Raw genomic sequence first — 25,935 nt, forward strand, 5'->3', positions numbered from 1 at the left:
ACTTCCATCTGCTGATCAGCCTGGCCCTCGCTTCATTCAGCTGACACTAGCAAGCTGAGGTTTCCAACCTACTATAAAGGGAGCTGAGGGTAAGCAGCTCAGACAGGAAGGCCTGCCTGAGGTGAGACCCAGAGAAACAGCCGTTTTGCTTCATAGTGGGGCTCCAGGTCCATCAGAGCCAGCTGCAGTTTACGAATTCAGGGTGTGACTAGCATACCTGGAGCTCACCACACCTGGAGCGAAGGAGACGACGGTCCCTGAGATGGACAATGGGAAGCTAGTGCAAAAGCACCTCAGGCAGGTTTGCAAAGATCACAGCCTGCCTTCAACAGAGGAAACCAGAGGGCAAAAAGTGCTATGAGATCTCACTGGACGCAGTGGAATCTAATTCACACACTGCATTAGGTGCCTCAGTTTTAATACTCAGGATATAAACCCCTAGACGTCTCCATTAAGAGTTGTGCTAGTTCTCTAATGCTTGGATCCCTCCAACTAGTTTTAATTTTCTTTTAGCTCATCTACTAGTTTTGGTCTTGGTGCAAGAGTCAGTGCGTGAGATCATCTACTACGTTCAGCCACGATGTAGCATAATTCCAGCTCAATATAACCATATCTCTCATACTTCATCCCCTCAGAAAAGACAACTTGCTGCAAGGGAAAAAACACTGATACAAAGGAATGTCCCTCTCCATGTTCAGGAATCTATACTGCTCTGCTAGGTTGCTCCTAAAGGCCCCATCAATGAGGACACCTGACGTGGGATCCAGCCCCATGACGAGCCTGTAGGTCCTTCCGGACCACCTTAGGAGCATCCATAAGGCATGGGGCACAACACCTATCCTAGAAGTCCTTCAACACCCCTAGCAAGGGCTTTTCAACATATGCATAGCTCCAGACTCATCTCTACTTCACAACTCCAATGTGCTGCCACATACAAAGGGAACATCTGACCCTTTACAGCTGCCTGATCTGACACCCCCCCGGCCTTTACCACTGACTTCTATGGCCTCTGCAAAATGGAAAGCAAGTGAGAGGTTTGGCTGTAAATAAAGCCAAGGGAGCACAAGTGCATAGCCTTGACTGTCCAGAACAGCTACAGTGAGAGCCTACAAGGCCAGGCCCTCCCACCCCTGGTCACTAGGTAGGTGTAGGACGTCTGCCAACTCTATTCCCAGTGCCTGGCTGGCAGTGCAGGGTGGGAGGTATGCCATCTGTTCAAGCGTATGAAATAGGAGAAGTAAAAATGCTGCAGCCAGGCTTTCTGCCTGAACAAGCTCTTGCACTGATCGTAGATCTGAGCGTAGTCCCTCTGGAAGATCTAGTACGGGATTCTTCTGGTGATCTCCTGCTTCCCTAGTACTTGGTGTTACTGTGGTCAGCTCAGTAAGCAAGACAGCTGCATCAGAGATTTTGAAGAGGCAGTCCCTATGGAAAGCAGGAGGTACAGAAAGAGTATGATGGGACAGGCGCTGCCCTGTTGCCCTGGGGGATGTGTGTTGATCTCTGTGCTCCTGGAGATGGGGGCGCTAAACGGAGCGTACCTCATGGGTGCCCCTAAGAGCAATGAAACTGGAGGTTCCCACTGGCACATCCCTCTCATACACCGAAGCACATTACAGAGCTGACACAGGGTGGATGCTCGAGAACCTAATTTAAGAGTTTTCAGGCAGGATAAAGGCCTCACCATCACTGTGAATCACATTCTCACCCTGTAAAGTCTCAGGCCGGAGACTAGCTACTGAACAGGAAGCCATCATTAGTGCAATCTGCCTCAATTAACCCTTCGGTTATCCTGCCCCAGCAGCCGGCTCAGTAGCACCAGTTACTGTGATTCTTGCATCAGGGCTTCCAGCGCTGCATCTCTGGGGGTGGCATCTAGTCCAGCTGGGCCCTTCTGATCTTTCAAGTCCTTAGCAGTACAGGTTCTGATACGGTTCAAACCCTCCTTCCTGGACCCTCTCCTCATGGCTGTCAACACAGAAGATCCTCTACTCCAATTTAAGCTGACAGGCAATATCTATTTTAAGGTCCATGCCTCTTCCTTATTTTAAGAGAAATGATCATAATCTTATTCATCAGTGACCTGGATGAAGGAGCAGAGTGCACCCTTGGCAAGTTTGCTGATGATACCAAACTGGGAGGAGTGGCTGATACCCCAGAAGGCTGTGCTGCCATTCAGAGAGACCTGGACAGGCTGAAGAGGTGGGCAGAGAGGAACCTGCTGAAGTTCAACAAAGGCAAGTGCAGGGTCCTGCACCTGGGGAGGAATAACCCCATGCAGCAGTACAGGTTGGGGGTTGACCTGCTGCAAAGCAGCTCTGCGGAGAAGGCCCTGGGAGTGCTGGTGGGCACCAAGTTAACCATGAGGCAGCAATGTGCCCTTGTGGCCAAGAAGGCCAATGGTATCCTGGGGTGCCTCAGGAAGAGTGTTGCCAGCAGGTGGAGGGAGGTGATTCTCCCCCTCTACTCAGCCCTGCTGAGGCCACATCTGGAGTACTGTGTGCAGTTCTGGGCTCCCCAGTCCAAGAGGGATGTGGCACTACTGGAGCAAGTGCAGTGAAGGGCTACAAAGGTGATTAGGGGACTGGAGCATCTCTCTCATGAGGAAAGGCTGGGAGAGCTGAGCCTGTTTAGCTTGGAGAAGAGAAGGCTGAGAGGAGATCTTATCAATGTGTACAAGTATCTGAAGGGAGGGTGTCGAGAGGATGGGGCCAGACTCCTTTCAGTGGTGCCGAGTGACAGGATGTGAGGCAACGGGCACAAACTGAAACACAGACAGTTCCATCTGAACATGAGGAAAAACTTCTTCACTGTGAGGGTGCCAGAGCACTGGAGCAGGTTGCCCGGAGAGGTTGTGGAGTCTCCTTCTCTGGAGATATTCAGAACTTGCCTGGACGCGATCCTGTGCAACGTGCTCTGGGTGACCCTGCTTGAGCAGGGGGGGGTTGGACTTAGACGATCTCCAGAGGTCCCTTCCAACGTCAACCATTCTGTGATTCTGTGATTCTGTGAACCCAAGTTCCAGTGTAGGACTTGAATCCGCAACCTTGTGGTCCATGGGTGAGATATGGGTACTGTATAAGCCATATGATAACAAACAATGACTTGTGATTTCTGAGGTAACTCCATCCATCATCTCTCCTGTTCTTAATGACTACATTTAAAATTAATGTTCTCCCCAGGCACTTTATCAGATATCACCTTCATCTGCTTTCAGCGACTCAGGAAGCCTTTTCCTCTTCCTTCATAGCATATACCTTGAGCATTGCTCTCTGGGCAGTGGCATTCTAGGAAAGGTTTAGCAGAGCACCACATATGACAGATGCAAGGTGGTCTAAGCGTGAAAGGAGGAGGTTATGATGTCAGAACTGCTCAGCTCTCTCTGCTAATGACCCCATGCACCATTGCCCCCCTCTCGGTAAAGCGTCGATAAGAAACATTTCCTTAGTTCTTAAGATGGCTGGAAGGCTCAAGTTCAATAAGCACTGATATGATCTCTTACTGGTAGTCTAGCCTCAGCGCTAAAACTTGGCGTTCCAAAACCCTGGCCCCTGATGACAGCTCTTTTTCAGGCTCTATGATCCAGTTTTGTAAACAGGAAGTGAAAGGACTCACTGGTCTAATAATAATGTGTTGTACATTCAACCTCTCCATCCAATCATCTTTCAATCTAACCTCCTGCTTTTGGGACAGGCAGTCCCCTCTGGGCACTTCTGAACCAGCCAGACGTTCCTGGAATCACAAATATTGATTGTACCTATCCAATTTGCAGGTAATGGGACATTCAAGCAAATTAGCCTTTAGGAAAGGTAACAGCGCCATGAAAATACAGAATAACTGTGTTCATCAGCGTAAGGCATATGAATGTCATTGGAATAAGCAAGGGATTTACAGAAATTGGATGACAGCCACAAAGCATGGTCTAGCAGTCCAGTCCCTGGATTCTTTTATAAGGGTGAGTAAACACCTCAGTTTTCCCAGGGAGAACAAGTATAACTACTTCCCAATTCACAAGGCAGTTGCGGGGTTTAATTAAGGAAGCTATATGAAGCACTGTGAAGCTCCAGTGAAGATGCTATAGAAGGCAGAAGGAATCCTTCTCTTCTGCAGTAGCTCAGCTATTAGTTATTAATTAATTATATTAAATAATTGTTAATTATTTATTAACAACCAATAGCTGAGCTAGTGCAGAAGAAAAAGAAGAGAAAGGACTGGGTTTTAAATGGAGGGGCCTCTGGCCAACATACCTCCTCTTTTCTTCCTCGTGTCATCAGGTGTTGGGGCAGAACAACACTCTGCACCAGATACCTAGCGAGAGAGGGATGCTGGCGACAGCTTTGAGTTTTCTCGAGGAAGGCAGGTCGCTCTCCATAACTCACCTGTGCTCAGCAGCCTCAACAAGCTGAGTTTTAATTTGCTGATCAAGTTTTCATTAGATTAGAGGCAGAGCCTATTCATCAGTGCGAATATAAATCTAGATTGACCCTGGTGATGACTCGGAGGACAATGCTTAACTGAAGTTCGCTGGGCAGTTCAATCGATTGGAGAAAGTGCTTTCTGCTTTTAATGGCCGGACCAACATATTGTTAAATAAATAAATACATACATACAATACAGGGGGTGGGGAAATCCATGATGAGATAGCTGGATGCAACTGGGGCTGCCTCAGAGGAGGCACTGTGCCTGGACCAGCACACCGGCAGCTGGGGTTGGTGAACCACGAAGTCCAGTGATCCCCATGACCGTGAGTCACCAGCACAATGCAAAAGCTCTGGGGCATTTCGATATGCGGCTGCCCCGAGCCGTGGCTGAAGCCACAGGTCCGGCCTGGACACAAAGAGGATCCCTTGTGCGGTTATATCTTAACTCTCTGTAAAACTCAGCGGGGGTAGGAGGGCCCGGGGGGAGCTGCTGTTTACATTCCAGTCCCTGTTCTCTCCTTTTTTGTCAGATGAGATCTGGATGCGGATGTGTCCCCTCCCGGGAATACGCTCTGCCTACCTGTGGCACAGAAAGCAGGGCAGCCGCAGCATTCCCTCGCTCCACGGCAGCTTAGCATTGTCCCAGATGGAAACAATCATCCCCCCAAAAGCGATAAAAGGACAGATTATGGAATCCAAAAAGAAAAAAATCTTGAAGGATGATAATCGTTAGATTGTCCATAACTGTCTCCCTTGAGAGCGCGTCTCATATGAATCACGCTTCAGAGACTCAGAGACACAGTCAAGTTACAGCAGCTATTGCCACGCGCGTGCCGTCAATGAAAGAGGGTTAAAAGAAGTCACGTCACCTGCGTGCTGTGGGTAAGAAGACGTGCACACAGACAGCTGCTTTGGCTCAGTGAGGCACAGTAACCTGCTAAGCCGACAATATTAAATTGTGTCTGAGCTCTAGGATTCGGGATGGGGTACATCACTGGAAAGAGGGGAGCAAGAGCTGCCATTATTTCTGCCGTGACTCTCCCAGCACCCTGTCACGCCTGGCACCTGGCTTTGCAGCTGGGTTAAAGATGCCAAGCTTAACAAAACCCACAGGGTTCACCTGGAGAAATCCCACGTGGGGATGCTGCTGCGGTAGTGAAAGGGGCAGGGTGTTCACGTGGGGAATAGGTGCAGGCGCTCTACCCTCAGGTGGGAAGGTGCAATGCAGAGATGGCCGAGTGGACGCTGTTCCTCGAACACCGCCGTCACAGGGACACCTGGAACAGGGTGCACTCGAAGACAGTGCCCCAGTTCGTAGGATCAAGCCCCTGCAACGCGCTGTCATTACAGTGGAAAACCAGATTCAACTCAGCTCTTTGACAGACAGCACTGCAGGCCGCGTGCTTCTACAGGCAGCCAGGTATTCAGCCAGCTCTGCTGCAGACGGCACTGAATTAGTTGCCTGAAGTGAAAGGAGTGAAAAAAACGATATGAAACAGATCTATGTACCTAATATAGGTAAATAGACTGCACCAGTTAATCATATCATTGCCTATAGACAGAAAATAGCTCCAGATAGGTCACCCTTCACTATAAGTCTTAGAACATACCCACTAAAATATTACTATGCATGATGTACTTATTGCCAATATAAAACATCTCTACAGCACCTTCAGCGTACCAAGTCTGTGTACACACAGAAGAGGCACACGTCCCAGCCATCAGGAGCCAGCAACCTCTGCCCGGCCCGGCCCAGGGCCTCTTGCTGACTCCTCTCTTTCTGCCGGGGTGGAGGGGGTAAGGCTGCAGGGGAAAGGAGGGGAAGGAAGGGATGGGACCATGCTGGGCCAAGCGCTGTCGGTTCTGATTGCAGGCGAAAGCCTCTGACCCTCAGCTCTTTTGATCTACGTAGAAAGACAGAGAAGGAAAAGGGGAACTGAGGCACACAAGGGAATCACTTGTCCCTGGCCATTCCCAGCAGGAAGGCATTGAAAAGGAAAGGTGAGGAAAGAAGAAAGAGATCCAGACCTGAAGATGGAGGGAGAAGGAGAAGGGATGTGCGAGAAGTCAAAGCTGCGAAAAGAAAATGGAAGAGAGGAGATGAGGCGAAGGCTGTGAACAGCTAAGAGAGGAATCAGGGACTAAAGCCCCGATGAAGGAAGATGACGTAGGCCTGGGAGGTCAAGGCAGGAGCTTGTACCATGAATTGAACGAACAAGCAGGACTCATTTAAAAGCATATGGAGGGGTTGACCAGGATGTGTTACATGAGAAAGGAATGATTTACCAGCACGGAGCATTAGGGCTGTCCCTTGTTGCTTTAAGGGAATAGAAAGGAATCCCTACAGAAGAACAACCATGGAAGAGGGGGGAAGGGGACAAGCTTCCAAGAGAAAGCACCTGTAATAAATACAGAAACGCTTTTCAGAGAGAGCTGAATTTTGTTCTTGTTCCTCCCCCTGCTTGCCCTGCGCTAAGATACCACCCAGCTTCTCAAGGCATTTAGGATAAGAGTGAAGGGTTCATTTATATGCAAAACAAGATGGATATGTAAAAAGGAGGGAGGAGGATGGAAGAAGTACTGTAGCTATGTATTAGTAAAGAGGAAAAAAAGAAGCTGAAAAGACGAGGATTGAGGGTGTTAAACCTGAGAAAACACAAGCAAACTTATCTAAAGCAAGCAAGCCATGTGCCTGTCGCTCTCATTGCGCACCGCGTCCCCCTCCCCAAAGCTGCACGTGTCTTTGTCCTAACAACAGCCACCGGGGCAAAGACCTCGCTGTGACACAGAGACCCAGCTGCAGGCAAGTTATTTGCTCTTACGTTCTCTCTACACCTATAAAACGTGGGTATTACTGCTGCTGACAAATCAATATCTAGCTATGCAGGGGCCTGATGCAGCCTGACAAGGTAGTCCATTTGAGCACGCCCAGGTTCTCCTCCCCATCGTACGAGTTACACACGTAACTTCGGAAGCCTTAAAATCATTCGTTGACACCTGCAGCCGGACTGGGGCACGCTGGCGGCATCAGTTGTAACGGATGGAAGCAGAACAGAGGTGTGACTGTTTTATAACCACCCAGCAACTTTAAGCTTTGAACTTTGAACTTAGGCTTAAAGTTCCCATGCTGCTCTGTGCCTTAGATTCCCCTCCTGTCAAATCAATCTGAATAATGGTTATCTGCCTCATAAGGGATGACTCGCTACTTCACTGTCACTTCATTTCTGCTGAAACACTGAAAAACAGAGTAACTGTAGGCAGCGAAGAAAGGCACAACATGACCCTCGCAGCAGCGTCCACCGTTGCTTCAGCCGGCTACTCGCAGGTGACAACGGAACAGAAAATACAGCAGCACGGGCTCCGCACGGCCTGTACAAACCCGTTAGGGACTCTGTGAGCTTAGTTACTAGCCCAGATGTTGCCACTGCCTCTTCGCTGCTACCACGCTGGCACAGATCAGGGTGGTCATGTTCCACCTGAGAAGCACGCTGGAGCCTGAGCCTAAGTGCATTTATGAGCTGGTGGTTTTACCCAGTCTGTACGTCACTATAGTATAAGGGCATAGCTTGGGAAGGTCTAAACTGTTTGGGTCTTTTTATTTATGAGAGCTTTGTTGCTTCTTTTAACAAAGGCACAAAACCCACAAAGCTCCCAGTAAGCATTTAATTAAAGCTTAATTACTATTAATATGTTAAATGTGCAAAACTAGCAGGTCCAGCCAAGGGAAAGAAGCCCCGAGCAGTGTTTTTCACATAGACTATAAATCCTCTGTTTTAAAACTGATACCTTTCCAGGAGAATTAAGAGAGCACTTTAAAATAGGTCTTGAAATTCAGAAGACCAGTAGCCTTTCACAAAGAATGAAGAAAAAACAGACTAGCAAGGAGTCACTCCAACCTAAAATTTAATCTGAAGTGGAATATGCGTGTGTGTGTGTGTGTGTGTGTGCGCGCGCGCGCACATGCGGTGTGTGTGTGCCTTAACAGAAATGCACAGTTATAGCACAGTATTGCATACTGCATAAAAGTAACAGTTCCACGCTGTTATGCTTAGAACTAAAACTAGAATCATTACCTCATCTGGTATGCAAAAGCTGCTCCAGCAATGGAAATTACAGTGGAAAACTTTCCTTCGGCTGTGTGAATGCGGTCACAAATGGTCTGTTTCTAGCCCATGACCCTGTTACAATCTGTATTATCACACGTGTCTAGGAATTTGGACCTGGACCCCCTCTCTCATGTACAAAAAAAAGTGAATCCATCCAGTCTTCAGGAAAGGTCTGGGACAAGGAAATAAGCTCGTTAAAAGAATAAAAAAAAAGGAACACAGTTTTTTTGACAATATTTTTATATCATCTAAATTGCCTTAATGATACGTTTCTAAAACACAACACCAAAATGAGACACTAGACTGAAGTATTCAGCCATTTCCCATCATTCTTATAACTGGTATCACAGGAATGCTTGCAGGCTCAAATTGTAACCGGCACTATGTGCTGGAACCCTGGGTATTTATACGGCAAGGAAGAGCCCCAGCTGCATACAAAGACAGACACAGCATACAAGGGAAACTACAAAAAAGAAATGACTCAGGAGAGCCATTGAGCAGGGACTGGAATGGAACCCAGGTGTCCTGGTAGCCTGATCCCTCACCTCTAGATCACACAACCAGCTCCTCTCAGAAGAAATGTCCACCTTCACTGCGAAAAGCGCTGTTAAGGTTGGCTCAGTCCAACCATGATGTCAGCACCGAAGCCATAATCTCCTGATGCAGAGACAAGAAATGATTCCAACTTGGCACTGCTGAGGCCTCGAAACGCAAGAGTATGCCCCATAAAATAACGCCATATTATCCACCTCGCACCTTGCCCTGCTGCAGTGCCTGCTCTTCTCAAGCGAATAACACAAGCTACCCGGGGCTGCGGGCTGCAAGAGCTAGGCTGGAATCACACTGCACGCTGCATTTCAGCATTTTGGAACAGGACCGTCTGCAGAAAAGCATTCCAGCTAGGACTAGAAATGATCCCTGCCTGCAGAAGAGGGACTCCTTGGAGCACAGGCTCCAGGAAAGGATGGGAAAGGAACTCCGCAAGGACGGAGAGATGCTGGAGTTAACAACTCCTCTCCCAGTTCACAGGACGTTCACACAGGACAGTTCACAGGACAGGCTAAATTCAGCCGCTTTAGAAGTGCTTTGGGATTCCACGAGAAAGGCTCGACTTCTGCGTGATGTCCCTACACACAAGCCGTGATGCTGCTCCCTCCTGGCTATGCTTTTGGCACTAGTCTCCCCTTTCAAACCTATTAGTAAGAACATACCAGCAACACTTCTCAATGCCTTGCAATGTTTTGGATACAACACGTTTTTAAGAGGAAGAAAATGATCTTTGTTGCATTGAAAAAAGGAAAGAAAGACCCCAAACTTCCCCCTTGGCACATGGGATTTCAGATTTTTGTAGCTGATGGCAACTGACAGAAATCATTAATGCAATGTCTCTGAAATCAAATTAAACATATGGACTGTAGCTGCCTAATTGGAAGAGTGAGAGCTGTGAAAATTGGGAAACATTACAAAACTAAATGACAGGTCACAGAAATCTCTAGCAGCACAGCAGACTTGAAAACATAGTTCTGCACTGAAAAACGGCTTTGAAAAGACAGGAATTTGGGGCTGCAGGTTTGTTTTTTCCTTAGTGATTCTAACCTGAAAACACTCATTCCAGCTGCCAATGTCGCAGCCTCCTTGCATCTCAAAGCCGCGCTGGGTTACTTGTTAAGGTATCAACAACATTAAAAAAAAAGTCATCGCAGAGCAATCAGCTTAAACAAAATCAAATGACCGTGTACATGTCACAAGCTAATAACATATACAGACCCTTGCTCAGCTGGTTGCACATTAACCACGTCTCCAAGCCGCTTGTTACCATTTCTTCTGATGGGCAAGCCAGAGAAAGACCCAGCTCACCTTCCCCAGGAGCCTGCTGACCGACGGGCTAAGAACCAAGGGTCATAAAAATTTATAATCCACAAAATCAGCTACTGTGGCTAGACCATCCAATTTTAGACGATCACTTTTTACAGCGGGACCACACTTTTAGAAAGAATTGTGTATCCTACTGGAATTAATATCATGAAATATAGTTACTACATCTCTACATAGCAGCAGAAACCCTACTACCAAGACCTATGTATTGGATCAGCTATGTACAATTACACAGTTGCAAACACTGAGTGAAGTAAGCCATATTTAGACTAATTCCTAGCCTAATGTATGTAAAAGGATTGTAACAGATCCAGAAAACCAGCAGGCACCCTGCATTTGGACGGAAAGATCTAAGTATTTAAAATTCTGCAGGCAAACCCATGTCATTGAGTCAAAGTCATCAGCTTCCCATGCTCTGTTTTCTCCACTTCCACATCCAACCACGTACACAATGCCCAGTTCTTTCGGATTCAGGTTAAAAAGGTCACTCGGTAGACTACATCTGTGAGCAAATGATTTGCGGGGAATTTCAAACACTTTGTGTGTCATGTTCCAGCTCAATACATTTCCCAAGCCATTAATGAAGCTTCACTGGGGACACTCCGAAGCGGGAAACAGTATGGAGGGCCAAAACCACGTCTGGCATAACCCCAGTGATATGCAACAGAGTTGTAACACTAGGAATAAGTTTGGCTTGCATTTACGTTTGCCTCCCTGAAGTATCTAATTACTCTTTCACTATATTGTTAGACAAGTCCTACCAAGCTTCAGATACTCAAGGACTTCTTAATTTTCAATTAAAGTCAATATTCATCCAAAATGTGGGAAAAGTAAACATTATTTGCCCAACACAGCCAAAAGCTTCCTGTGCTTTTTTGCCAGATACCCAAATAAGACATATATTTGCTGTTGCTGTGCCCGTCTATAACAAGGGACCAGCCTGGGTGCTGAATGCCTTTTACTGCCTAGATGTTTTCATTAGCATTTCTACCTGATTTTAGGCCTGATTTTAGGTAATTATTGTACCATGAACAGCCTTTCTCCTTGTCTCCTCTTAGCTTTTGCAACTCGTGAAACGCTGTTCTGGTCCACCAGTCACTTGGAATGGTCAACAGTCGTCACACTCCATTGCTGACCATTGTCCACTGGCAAAGGTGGGAGGCTCCAAAACCCGTCCCTCTGCGGACAGGCAAACAGCGGGGCCCGTTGCTGCTTGGACATCAAAGTTAAACAAACAGTCCCGAGCTCCCGCCTCTATGCCCATCTTAAGGAGATCCCCGAGGAGGTCACGACTTTCAGCTTGTCATAGCACACATCAAAGTTCGCACCACACACGAACTCAGCACATGGATTCGAATCGTGTCGCCCGAGAGCGGATATTTAGCTTTTGTGCCTTGCTTTAATCCTGTGTTTTCCCAAGTAATTAGGCTTTTTTGCTTATGAACTTGTGACTAAGTAAAGCATCCCTGAGAGGTTGTAACATCAAAGCTCATTCTCCTGTCTGTCCCACATTTTCTAAAATTGGATTTCTCTTTCTCTCTTTTTTCCTTAAATAAAAAAACTAATTGAATTTAGTTGTAGACTGAATATATTTAAGAGTGCCTTTAAAAGGTTACAAGAAGCCACAGCGATCATCATGGGAACTAAGGAGGGAGGGCACAGCATTCAGCCTTTTTGGTTCAAAAAGGCCTAGCATGAAAGGCCCAGCAATGGCCCCACAAGCTAGGAGGGACACAGCAGCTCTTGCGGGAGCTATTTGAGGCTCTGGCTGAGTTTCTGATGTTAGGCTACCCGCCACAATAACATCCCAAGGTTACAGACCCATCAGATCGCAAAATCTGAGCGCTACTATGGAACTGCATTGTCAATTCAACAGTTACCTCTCTGAGATTGCAGAGCAGCTTACCTCATTCTGTAGCATAACGTACTGGGCAAATGAAGAACGAAAAGCTCCCTCGGGTTTAGCTTGAGAACACGCCCCGAACTAGCCCAGACGCTACGGAAACTCTCTATGGAGCTCCATGCGAGTCACCAAAAGGGGGATGTCTATGAAGGATCTTACCCACTATGATGATAGTCAACGCTGAGACAAACATACCTGGCGTTTCTGTTGATAGCTGCCACCATGAGAGCAGTCCAGCCGAGCTTGTGCCTCGCATTCACATCCGTGCCTTCTAGCAATAACCTAGATGGAAGACAGACTGGTTCAGGAAGGCGGACAGACAAGCGTCCCTAGCAGACGGGGGTTAACAACACAAAAACGCAGACACTTTTACTTCAAGGGCACTTGTTCCAGTGCAGCCTAGAGGACTCGATACCGAAATTCGCTGCAATACAATTTCTCATCCGCTATCAAAATGAAATGGACTGGGAGGTGATAGCAAGCATTATCCTTTCAAATGGTCCGGAGCCAACTGGCTTGATTTCTTTTTGGATGCTATTCAGCCTAACACCCAAAGAACCAACCAGTACCATGACAGAGAATAAAGCTAATTAATCTACAGCCTGATAGCTTGTTCAAATCTGCAGGCTACAGAGCAACTATTAAGGATTCAGGAGAAGCTCAGCTGATCTCCAAAGTCCATGTCAACAGGAGATATTTTGTAGCCTTCTTGCATGAAAAGAGAACAAACAAAACAAACCCAAAAAGTAAGAGGCACCAAACCATCCTTGGTGCTCTTTCTGCAAAGCTTCCTCAGCCTTTACACCATTCCCCTAATCTCTCCCTGGCATCTTTTAGCAACTTTACTCCCAACCTATCTTCTGCTGGCTTTTATTTTATTTTATTATTATTATTCAGATTCTAACGCACCAGAAGGCTACCCTACCCCTCCTGCATCCTCTAATCCGGTAGCAACAACACTGTTATTCTTAGCACCAGATTCCATGTAGTAACCTTAAAAAGTGCTTTTTCTTAAGGACGGACAAACTTACCAACTCTCTCTCTTTCATGGCCAACCATGGGATTCAATTAATCTCTTCTAGCCTTACCTGCCTGAACGTTAGGAGTCTAGTCTACCGCAGCTGTCTATGCTCCCCCTCAGCTAATGGCAAGAGGCAGATCCCTGCAAAGGCTAATATGGATCATTAGAAGAAGTACCAAACCCACATGGCATGAAATCGTGGTCTGGAAGTGCCCTCCCCCTGTTGACCACAAGGAAGGAGGGACTAGTTCAGACTTCACACCCAGCTTTTACAGCTCTCGGGTTAAATGAGATGAGATGAAGCCTGATCCCAAGACTCCGGAAGCAATGGGCTGCACATATTGAGCCAGGACGACGGTGAGGCAGGTCTCAGGAAGGCAGGAGGGCTACGCGGGCGGCAGCAGTTCTCTCCTTTCTGGCCTGTCCTTCTTTCTTTTCTCAACCAAGAAAGCTTCCTTTCTGGTCAGGGCCATTACTCCTTCCTACAGTTGTAACACACACACACACACACGTGCACATCCTTCCTATAGTCGTAACAGGGAAAAGCTACCATCAAACTCAGTGCCGTGAGAGATGCAAGTAAAAATGCAAGACAAACTTCACACATGTGATCACCCGAATCTGTGGATCAAGTATTAAAATAAACTAGATTCACAGGCTCGGAAGTCAATCGCAGCTGTGGCAGTTCACATGCACAGTTCACTCAGCAGCCACACCGATGCCTAAGCTTGGCTCAAACTGCATGACCCGAACACAGTCTGCTGTTTGATATTTTCACAGTCTTTCAAAAAAAAGATGAGTTTGGGGCAGCACATCGCACCTCAAGACACTGTAAAACTCCACTTCTGGGGTGAGACGTTATGTATTCAGAAACAAGGAAACACGAGTCCCATGTGTCGAATATTGATGTAACACAGCAGATGGATTATGCCAGAAGCCAAAAAACCCACCACCCAGTCGATTCTATAGGATTTAAGCTTTATTTAATAACTAAAAATTCAAAAGGAGTTTTGATTCTGAAAAAACCCACAAAGCACCTTTTGAATAGGGCAAGCAGTCCTAGACAAGCCCAAGTCATCTGCCAGGCAGGTTGCCTGCACTAGCTGGTTAGACACCGTCTGTAATGGCAAGACCCCGCCAAGCAGCATCCGAAGTCTCATCCTGTGGGAAACTCTGCTAGTTCCCCATGGTGCCCTTCACAGTCCCTGGAGAGAGACGTGGCACCCAGAAGGTAAGGCAGGTAAGAAAGCTGTTGTGTGTACATTGAGGTGTCTTTGGGGTGAGCCTCCTCTCCCCGCCGACGTGAGAAACCAGCCGGATAACTGTCAGCCACACTAGGTGCCTAAAACCCGGTGCTTGGCATTCCCCTCCTGTTGTAGCTTTACGCCGTTCGACTGAGAGCACGGGCTAGGAGAGACAACAGCCAGACGACTTCAGCCAAGCTCTGGGTAACGCTGCTGGCACTGCTCAGGTCAATGGGATTCAAACGGAGTAGGTGCGATATACAGGGCAGCTGGTACGGATGGGTGGTTTGGACCATCCCTCTGTCGACGGGAGAGGCAGCCAGCGCTACCTCTGGAGTTAAGTTCTCTTTAGCAGGGTTTCAATTAAAAGTTTAATGGTAATGAGCTATTTGGCAGGCGAACAATAGACCCTTTGTCCGAAAAGGTTTGATACTTCATACCTACATTGTTGGCAGAGGAACAGATTTTCCTAGAGAATCCTTACCACATCCACGCTACTCTCATTTGCCCCATCACTAATCCCAGCCTGGTTTTAGCTCCTGCTTTACCAAGCAGTCCTGCAAACTCCACTGTGAGGTGTTGCACCTGACCAGCCTTGGCTGCCCCGGAGAGAGGCCTTCACGCTTTCTCCTTCTGTTCCGACCGAAAACAAAGGACAAGAGCAGGCTCCCAGCTCTGCTGCCTCAAGAATACTCTCAGACAGGAGGCTGCTTAAAAGAAAACCATCCACGCGTAACCTCAGAGCTTTCCTGTCCCTGTAACGGATACAGTTCGGTCTGGATACACAAACGACGGCAGCCCGTAGGCAGGGCAGATTGCTATCGCTAGCGATCAGCTCCCATCGCAACTGTGCGTGCAGCCCGTGTTTACACTCACAACAGAAAGCGCGGCAAGCCCGACTCGGACGTGCGGCCACCGCTGGGCGCAGCAATCACGGGGGCGCGCTCGGAGGAGCGCTGCCCCCCGCAGAAGTCCACACCGCCGTTCCGTCTGCGCCCTCGCGCAAACGGCTCCCTCCGCGCGGCCACGCAGCGCTGCCACTTCCAACAAAAGCCGCTCGCTCCAGCAGCGCGGGCTTACTGCGGCCGTACGGACTGGCTTCAGCCCCAACGCCCGGGGAAAGCCATGTTGAGATCTTACTGCTTCTCCTCCAATCCACTCTGGATGCTCCGAAGAATTGGTTTAGAGCCGTCGTGATGCCCAGCCACCCTCTGCTGTTCTCTTAGAGTGATAAAAAAGGGCACGTCCAAGTCACATCTGAATTTTGTTTCATTTGCTTTGGGTATTTGAAAGTACTTTAAACACAGTAACTTTCACCTCGTCCCCTTTCTACAGTGTGTCCACTTGACAGTCTAACAGTCACCTAAAGCCCAGCAGATAAAAGAAAGGAAAATACTACTGCAAAACACAGACAGCCTGATAGGGGAACCCAGGAGAGGAACAGGGAAGCAAGACACAAAATCTGCTGAGGATTTAAAGAATCAGCTAAGCAGCTATTCAGGTGGCCATAGCCCTGGAGGCTTGTAACTCTGGCCTGAGAGTTGAAACCTCACAGTCCAACACCTACCACTTATTAGCATCTTTGGGAGGGGTGTTCAACATAATTCACAAGGTCTTCGCCCTGCTTGCATTCACTGACTTGACCATGGTATTAACACGATTTAACTACAGGGCCACAGACAAAACTTCCCAGCTGCCTTCCGTGAGTCACTGGGTTGCTCTGCTTTGCTTTCATATATTGAGCATTTTAATTATTGCTCTCTCATGGATTTGAGTTGCAGCTAAATACTTTGACGTATGCATCTCCTAACGACACGGAGCCTAAGAGGGCAACTTTCACTCTAAGCACTTTGGAGCTACCGAAAACACTGGAAGGTTTTTTACTTTATATATGCTCTGGAAGTGCATATTGAACAATGACTTATCTCCATTCTGAGACAAAAACCTATGAAATATGATCTTAGTCCCGCAGTCAAACCTGTTAAAACCTAGTGCATCCAACAGGAAGGATGCTGGAGTCTCTGCTGCAGGATTTGATTATAGGCTCAGAGCTAAGATATTAGAATTAATCAAGTAATTTTCCATTCAGGAATCTAAATAATCGTAAGCATCTGGAACGCCGCATGGCCAAGCCTAGTGGAGAGAATTACTAGCATCAGATCATGTAGCATAACATGCATTGACATTTCATTTAGGAGCAGGATTTTTTTTTTTTTTAAATCATTGCAAGACGCTCAGCAACTTAACAGATTTTCTAGACAACTGAACTTTATGTTCAGGGTCTTCAAGCCTATCATTAATTTTTTCCCCATCTGATTTAATGATATGACAATCGATAAAGCGACGACCACTGCTCAGATCCTAGACAGCCAAATGTATTTACCAGCAGGAGTATTTTTTTTAATTAAATAAAATCCTCTGATCAATGTTTAGGATGTTTATCCACATTTTAACCAAATAAGATCCAGAACACTCACTCTAACCTACTAAGCAGCTTCTCATGCAGACACAGTTCCATCAGCACCGTTTTCCGTGTTTCTCAAAAGACAAACTTGTCCTCAGCTGCAGCAGGTGTCACAAAGACTCAGCCACTAAAAGAGCACTGGTGGCATGAAAACATGTTTGTGCTAAAGAAGAGGGAGTTTTTTCTGGTTTTGTTTGTGTGCGTGGGGGGGGAGCATATTTAAAGGATTCCAAAAACCTCAAGGTTTTAGGGCAGAAAGCTCCAAACAGACTGGATGTGCTATGGGAACAGATTTGCTCGACAGCTTTTTAATGGTTAGAGATGCCGCGTAACACCGTCTCTGGTGTAGCAAGGCACAAGGACTCCTGGTTGCGAGACATTCCCTCTCCGTATCAATCCTTTGATTCAGTGGCAGTAACGCAGGCGTTCTGCACAATTCAAGATTCCTTTGAAAATAAGAAGAGAATTTGAGCAAACCCACGGTCCGCCCAGCAGAACATCCCCAGGTGCTCGGGAATTTGCTGGCAGGGCCAGGGGAGAGCGATACCCGCTGCTTTGCGAGTACACGCGATTTTGCCGTGAAACGGCAGCGCCGAAAGCTTCAACGCTTTGATCCGCCCAGAGGAGAGAAAGAGCCCAACTTGGCTGTCGCATTGCGGCGCCGTGCCTTCTCCCCCCGCCGCCCCCGGCCAGATGTGCCTCCTATTCATCCGGCTGCCCGGAGTTCTGGGTGACTAACTCGGTGACACGGCCGCTCCGAGCCGAGCCTAGAGGGCATGTTTGAGTTTGGGCTCAGCGCCGGGAGCAGGCCCAGCTCGCCCTCTCGACAGGTGGAGGAAGAGGAAACTGGAAACTTGAACTTTTGCAACAACAAGAGCTTCTGTTTCTCTGGGCCACTTAAGCGTTCCCCCCCCCCCCCGGCCCCTTTCCCAATATGTTACTGTTTAAGTGCAGGGTGGGTGACACCCTAAGAAGCGCTCACCCTTTTGGGGACTCACCCTCGGCTTTGCAGAGGAGGGAGGGGGAAAAAAGGCAACCAAAGCCCACAGTGTCTCTGAAGGCGAAAGCACAGTCTCCCTGTTAAACGCCAGCGAAAGGATCTGCCCGTTCAGGAGAGCTGCTGGGGCCGCTTCAAAGCCTTTGATCTTGCTGCTGCCTTCCTAAAGACAGACCGTGTCCGCTTCCGAACCCCTCCACGATCATCTCGGGGCCAATTACACGCTATGGCACGAGCATTTTGTAAACATACACGAACCCGAAAATGGTGATACAGAGTCAGCAGAGACGGTTCAACCACAGCGCAGGAAAGGAAGGGAAGGGAAAAGGAGGAGCGTTTCCGCTGCGGTTCGGAAGGCAGGCAGGCTGCTCCGGCCGCAGGAGTCCCGGAGGAGACTAGGGCCACGGACCCAGAGAGCCTGAACGGGCTGCGTGCAGAGGTGCACACAGAAATAAATTCCTGCAGGCCAAAATCGGAGAAGATAAGGGAAACCGAACTCCCGGAAAATCGAGTGGGGTTGCTTAAGGACACAGAGGGTGTGCGAAAGCCCAGCAGGAAGGCCAAAGCGGCACAGAGCGAATGCAAAAGAAACTGATCCGAGCCCATAAGAAGATGATGGTCTTCATCCCGCCCCAACACTGCCTGCGAGATTCTCCAGCTCCTTGACTCCTGTGCTGGGAGGGAAGTGGAATAATCGCCCCCAGTCCTTCACATCGCTCGTGGTTGCACAGGCCTCTTCCACGCCTGCTAACTCTGCCCCTTCCGGCAGGGCCCGCTGCCTCTTTTCCAAACTTGGCCCCAGCCTCTTGAGTCTCCGTCATGCAGAGGCTCTCCTGCTTCTCGGATTCAGCTCCATTTCCAGAACGATAAACATGCAAAATAACTGGAATTAATTCCGTGAAAGTTCTGTGATAGCTAGCAGCTGTATTCCGCACATACAGGAGCCGCCATACAGCCAGCTACGTCAGATGAGTCAGTATCTGCTTTCAGAGAGCCATTTGGGCACAGCAAAGGGTTTTAAGCTGGCTCGGAAAGAGACATGTGATCTGTCTCTTGCGGCTCGCTGGTTGGAAGCTGACAGCAAAGAGTCTGGTTTTATGACTCAGTGTGGAATCGTGGTCAGTCGTGGGAGATTTCACGGTCCAAATGCAACAGTAAGCCTGAAAAAAGATCGCTGAACAGGAAGTGCTAAAACAGAAGCTCCTGCAAACACTGTGAGAAATTGAGCAACAGCAGCAAACGTTACCATTTTATTTCCCATCTTTCCCCGCTGGTTCCCGCTGCCTTATTTGGGAAACCTGTACTCCCGCTGTTTGGTGCTGCCTGGTAAGAGGGTCTCACTTTTCAGCTTCTTCGACTATCCAGTATGGGAAACCACAGGGTGCGTTCAGTCTTTTAAGATAATTCATAGCCAACATGAGGAAATCTGGGCTGTTGTATCTGCTCCAGGTCCCAGAGGCCACGCGCCAAATCAAACTCAATAACCAGTCAAAAACGTCCACTGAAGCAAAGTACTGTATAATTTGTTCCACGCATTATGAGAAAAGATTAAAGGGACCATGTAAAGGAAAAAAAATCTATTTATCCTAAAAAAATCAGGTGTCTGTTAACTCAGATGTATACGAACAAATATAGGCCCAGTGAGGATAAACAAACAGCATAATATAAAGTCTGCAGCAACGTAAATAAATGCAATTATAAATAACCTTCCATTACCGTCTCACCAGTGCTCCCTCATTGCCACTGCTGAGGAGTCTGAAAATTAGAAACATTTCACTGCTGTTTAGGCCAGAAGACAAGGTACACGTTCGGCTAGGAACCAGAGGCTTTGTTCCAGTCCAGAGGTAGCCATGCTTCAGGAGCAGTTGACATGACTCCTACGTTTACCCTACAAAGCACTTAGGCTTCCCTCTAGTGTAAGGCCCCATGTAAGATACTCACAGTCTTGCTAATTATGCTAAAACAGGAAGACACGCCGACAGGTATGGGATTAGGTGTCTGCTCCCTTGAGGGCTTTCATTCTCCTCCATGGTTCCTTCCTTTGATCTGACAGTTTCCCAGGTGAAGGCATGACTTCCCATTTGGAGCTTAGGACGGTGGCTGGGAGAGCAGAACTTCAGGTGAACTCCTTGTTTGGGTTCAGTGAGGGCAGAAATGGGACTGCCAGGTCCAGGCAGCAACTTCCAACGCCAACGTGGCTGAGCTCCAGGAAGCTTTGATGCAGCCCCCTTTGGCAGCTTGCGTTCAGCTCAGCCTTGGGCTCCAGTTCAGGTAAGGGAATACCAAAAATCCACCCCCAGACCGAAGCAGGAGTTGTTCCAAGTGGGTAACCAAAGCCTGATTTCACTACAGAAAGTTTTTTCTGCCAAATCTGTGATTTCACAAGCAGTTTCTAAATACCTTTATTGTATCCAAATGCAGAATAACAGCTTGAGACGGCAAACAAAGGGGAGGTGAATTCCTAGCTGAATTCCTAACCTACCCCCGGGGCTGGAGAGAACTGAAAGGGAGACGAATGTAATGGCCAGGAGCAGAATGAGTTTCACCCAAAAACGGACCAGTGTCCACAGACCACTGTGGGCCTGGCAGGTTAACTCAGCTCCTCCTAGCAATTTAAACATGAGGAGATATAAAAGGCATAAGAGACAAGGACAGATACTGCTCTGATCCAGCTGGGAGGACAGTACAGTTTCTCCCACGTTACAGACACTCCACAGCAGAAAGGGCTAACAGCCTTCTAGAAGAGCAGTCTAATTTTTCAGCACATCTCACCGCCACGCTAGGTACCGAAGAGGTTAGAAACCAAAACGCCACCATGACTACACGCAGCCCCGCGAGCGCAGCAGCTAACGCAGCCCGTGCAGCTTCAGCTCAGTATCCTGCAGCTGACCACAACCTCATTTAATCTCTTCCCTCTGGTGGGGAAAGGCACAGATCAAAACAGCACGACAACATACGCCTTGGGGCCAGCGGGTATTTTCACAGCAGGGAAACAAGCCTGGTCCTGCCAACGTTCATCCCAGGTATGCCATAAACTCCATCCGACATATTTCAGTGTTTGTGTGACAGATCTGAACTATAAATACGGTGGGACCGAATACCCCCGGAGCACAGAGCTCACAGGCAGACCTTCGCAGCAATCCCTTCTGCGGCAGCGAGCGGAGATGACACACTGAGCGCACAGTTCTCCTACGGCAGCTGACTGGAAGCAGGGGACAACGAGGCCCATAACGGATGGGGACCACCCTGTTATCACGTTCAGCAGTGCCTCCAGCTCCTGTCCTTTGCTGCAGCACTGGGAGCTGTGATTCGTCCCCTGCCTGGACAGGGTAGGATGTTCTTGCCTTTGGAATTAGGATCATTTATCAGGGGTAATCCCATAGCTCCAGGAGCCCAGACCAGGCCAAACCCCATAGCGCCACAGAAGGAAACTCTTGCTTGAGAAGCTTTCTTGCCTACAGAACACCGGAGAAGAGACAGAAACACACTGGAAGCAGTGCAACGATGAGACAGAGACTACAAGATGAGGGGCTGGTTCTCCACTGCTTGACCAGAAGAGAGAGAACATCATTTGGGACAACCAGTCTTGACTTTCTTAGCCGCTTCTGCAACACCTCACCTAAAAATCAGTCTGGTAAGAGGAGAACCAGCTGCGGCAGCTGACACAGAGCTTCCTGCCATACCACCATGCCTGGCTGGATCCCTCTGAGAGAAGGACAGTGGCTGGTCATCTCCAGATCTCATTAACATGCAGATTCGGCTTGCTGCCGGCTCTTATGAATGAGCCTGATAACAGCCATCTGACATACGCACTGTGTTTCCATGAGTCACAAGCATCCAGTGCTTATTAGAATACTGTTCCATCATATTTATCTGGCTAGGAAACTCAGCTCTAAGCCCGCACTTTTGTGGGTGGCTTATTAAGAAACAAAGCTGGAACACAGAGAATCAATATTAATACTGAATATAAACACAAGGGGGATTGAGGCAGTAATTCTTTATGGCTTTGCTTCTTGCTTTCCCTCCAAAAGCACAGAACAACTGAGGTTGAGCCAAATTAAACTATCCACATTAATTAGGTGTTACCTTTTGTACTGCCTAAAAGCATGACGGACTTGAAGGGAATGGCTGGTTTGCCACAGGCTCCAAAGGCAATAGTCCCAAAAGTTCAATCTTTCTTGATTCTAATGCAAAAGTCAGACCGGTTTCTCACATTTAACAACGGGATAAAGATGCAAAAACCTGTCTGGCAGCAGAGAGGAGTCAGAGGGAATGGGAGAACCTATGGTTCATGGGCTGGATCCAGCCTTTGGACATGTGATTCTTCCCCCAATAATGTGTGCATTAATATGAGGTCTGTCTGATATATTTGAAAGGCCTATTCATCCTTAACCAAGGAAAAAGTTGCTGGTCAGAATAATAAGTTCCCCTGAACATAAGCCTCCCATTCATTTCTGATAGTCTTCCCAAGCCTATTTGAGAAGCTTATAGTTCCCAGCTGAACTAACAAACATTATGTTCTTCTCATCACTTTCCCTGCCCAGCAGCTCGACAGCAAAAAAAGACCCAGGGAAAGCCTTTCAAAATAAGGTGGTCCATACACTATTCGTGAGCAGAGCTCCCCTGGCTTATGCCTCAAGCCACCTCCGAACTGGAAGCTGTGGAGCCACAGGTATTCTGTGCTGAATCTGCCCTGCAACTGGCTTCTCTGCGGCGTTTTTGCTTCAGAAGGTAACTATCCTAGTTCAACTCAGTGTCACGCCAGTGCAGCGACACAGCTTCCAGCCAGCCTGAAGTACAGCCGGACCTTGCCTGCGTCTGCTGCCTGCATCTGCTGCCCTGACGCAAGCCCTCATTTTGGTTTCTACTGTCAAGTTTTCACCCAGGACTCCTCGGGTCTTTGGGCTGCTAGACAGAAGATCTGGACAGGCCTACGAGAGTTTGGCTTCCAAGACCAAACGCATTTAATTGTGCATGGCTGTATCACCTATTTTCCACCTCCATTCAAGTCCTGACCACTGGAATAAAGCAGTTTGTTTGCCTACAGCCTCGTGAAAGGTGAACTCTTAAGGACAGCACAACTAGAGCAGTGTCATCCACTTGCTCATACACCCATAACTATTAATTATACAGCAGCATTGTGCTATCTGTTAATTCTATCTGTTGTTTTGGAGTTCTGTAGCTGTTTGATGTTGTGTTCCACTAACCATTGACATTACTCCATTTTCTGACCTTCCTACTCAATTGATTTGCTTATCTCAGCTCATTTGAGGAATATGACGATGAGATGTAACCACTCAGAAAGCAGCAGCAAGGACACTCGCCCTGGAAGATTTAAACTGGGTGCTCTGGTTCCTGGGATCTGACCCGTTCTGAGCAGCCAGCTTCCAAAAAGCCAGCATCATCTCTAGTCGATGAGTCTGATGATACTGCTCCTGCCTCTCCATCTTCCGTATCAATTACACTGTCGCTGTGTGGTTACACTGTGTGCATTTCTCAAGTCCCCACATGCGCCTCTGCCCATTACACTAATTCCTATAGGAAAAATTGCTTTGCTATCCATTGCATTGAGTCATCATCACGTTTTTCAGGAACACGCTCTCAAGAAACAGCAGAGTATGGCCATCTGTGCCTGCAGCTCCACACCTCCCATTCCTTATCTCTAACTGCCACTAATTTTAGGAACCCATCACCAGTTATCTTTGCTGGCATCCAAATCCTCTGTGGTGGTTCTCAAACTCCCTAATTTGACCAGAAGGATGATCCCTTTGGCCCCATCATCCTACAGGTCACTGTTGGTGTGATGAAGGGAGTCACCTTCTTCCAACAAAGAACAAGGAACTCTTTCAGGCTAAGGAATACAGGGTTATCCTTAAAGCTCTTCAACTCTCTGCTTTATAGCACAGTCTCTGCTCCAACCTGCCTTGGAGCCTCTACCTACCCTGGTCTCCCTCTGCAGTTGGGCACAACAGTGACTTAGCCCATGGTTTCAAAAAACTACTTCTTCGTACCTCACGCCATCCTCTCTCACACATCCATTTTCTATGCTTCAGACCAAACATTTAAAATACTGCGCTGCTTCCCAACCAGGTCCCCTGAGAGTCCTTTCCCTGTTACTGGTGGTTGTAGCTACACTGCTTGACTGCGTAAAGGGCCACGACAAGCAGCGAGCTGAACGAGGCACTTGAAGAAGACCAGCTTCCCGATTCACGCAGCCAGGAAAAACAAGTCCCTAGCAGCAGATGAAGAGAGCGTGTACCAGAGAACATGGTCTGGAGAATTACAAACATCTGGCTGGTTTTTCTAATAGTCTTTGAGCTGAAAACATTGAGAACTGAACAACATCAGTAACTGTTCCGTAACACAAGCAACATGTCTCTGCTCAGCTTTACTGGCACCGCCTAATGAGACAGGTTGCAGAACAGCAGAGAACACGTGTCTTGAATTGCACTGCGAAGTCTGAGCAAGACAACCTGCAGGAGTTCAGCCCTACCACACCACCGGGTCTGCAGTGCCTGTAAGTCGTTACACCAAGACATTAGGCCGTGCGAGAGATTAAGGTTTAAATCAGTCTAAAGTTATATTAGAAAACTCGATCACGCCAGCTTTCCTTTTCCTAACTCGTCACCCGCGAGTTGTCTGGACTAGCCTGAGCTCTCTTGGCGGGGGAAGAGCAGGCAAGGGGACAGCCGACAGAGCCGTCCAGGGACGCACACAGCACGTCCAGGGACGCACACAGCACGGCAACGAACTGGGTGTTTATGCGGATGGCGCTGCCCTCTCCCGGGTGCAGCCCACACTGCTCAGCTGAGGGTCACCATCCTGCCCTGCTAATACCGAGTTTGGGTTTCACTCCTCTCAGGCGACAAGAGCAAGAGCCTTTACTGCAACTCCGTTTGCGCCTCTTCTGTAACTTCACAGCATGTGCCAGCAACTGGGAAGTTCCCGGGCTGCTCAGTTTGCTGTAAAGCACAGGCTGAAGCTGCCTGGAGCAGGGAAGGAATCGGTACTTTTCCACAGCGCCATGTCTCACGCCTGACAGCGAAGGTCTGAAGAGGCACACAGAGGCTGGGAGCTTCAGAGGGGGATGCTGCGGGGGGTAGGCAGGCACCGAGACAACAGGTAGCGGGAGCGGGATCGGGAAGGAAAGAGCAGAGATGCAAAAGCGGCGGCAGCAAGCACGCGGCACAGCTGGACTGCGTGCAGCCGCCAGCCCTGCCATTAACGGAGGGAGCACAGAGCGTCCCTGTCGCTGCTGTCCCTGACCAGGCTCGCAAATCACCCAGCCATCGCTAAGCAGCGGCTTCCTGCAATTACGAGCAGCAGAACACATGTGCCAATTAGCTGCACACCAATATCCTCTTCGGCCCTTGATCTAGGCCAGATCTCAGCCCCAGGGTGCAACAGAGGCAGGCTGCTTCCTCTGAGATCCCAGAGAATGGAAGGAGCATCCTCTGGCTGCAGGCCAGGAGGGCTCTCCTCTGCTGCGGGAGCACGCAGGAACAGCGGCTCCAAGCACAGAGCTCCCTGGATGGCTGCACCGGGTGGGAGAGGCTAGAAACACAAAACATCAGGTGTGGTGAACACAGGAGAGCAGCAACGTCCACTCCCATCCTACACAAGCTTTCAAGCTATCAAAAAATGTTTATCCTGTACCAGTTCAGGGCAGCCACCTGGGGAGCGGGAGACCTCAATACCACAGAGTTACTGAGAGAGACCAGGGAACGGCCAAAGAAGTTCTACCTGGTGCTCAGACGTTTCTGTCCGCCCTGTGTTTTGATGACGCTTGTTGTCCCCACACAGAAACTGGTTTTGGTGAAGAGACATTCTCTGAGCCCTGCATCTCACAGGAGCTTTGTAAAATGCTCTTTGCATTTTGCAGATTGCTGCTCTCCAAAATCAGC

The 25,935-nt window shown here is 48.4% G+C and overlaps 1 protein-coding gene across 1 annotated transcript in view; it reads right to left on the reverse strand.

The window, feature by feature from the left end:
- The window catches only part of CLPB (ClpB family mitochondrial disaggregase), a 93,341-nt gene that overhangs the window by 62,752 nt on the left and 4,654 nt on the right, over window positions 1-25,935 (reverse strand). The window contains exon 3 of the mRNA XM_067305809.1: window positions 12,501-12,587. Coding sequence (XP_067161910.1) covers window positions 12,501-12,587 — 87 coding nt within the window. The remainder of the gene's footprint in view (window positions 1-12,500; window positions 12,588-25,935) is intronic.

The sequence above is a fragment of the Apteryx mantelli genome, chromosome 1 (genome assembly GCF_036417845.1).
Source record: "Apteryx mantelli isolate bAptMan1 chromosome 1, bAptMan1.hap1, whole genome shotgun sequence".
In the NCBI taxonomy this organism is placed as follows: domain Eukaryota; kingdom Metazoa; phylum Chordata; class Aves; order Apterygiformes; family Apterygidae; genus Apteryx; species Apteryx mantelli.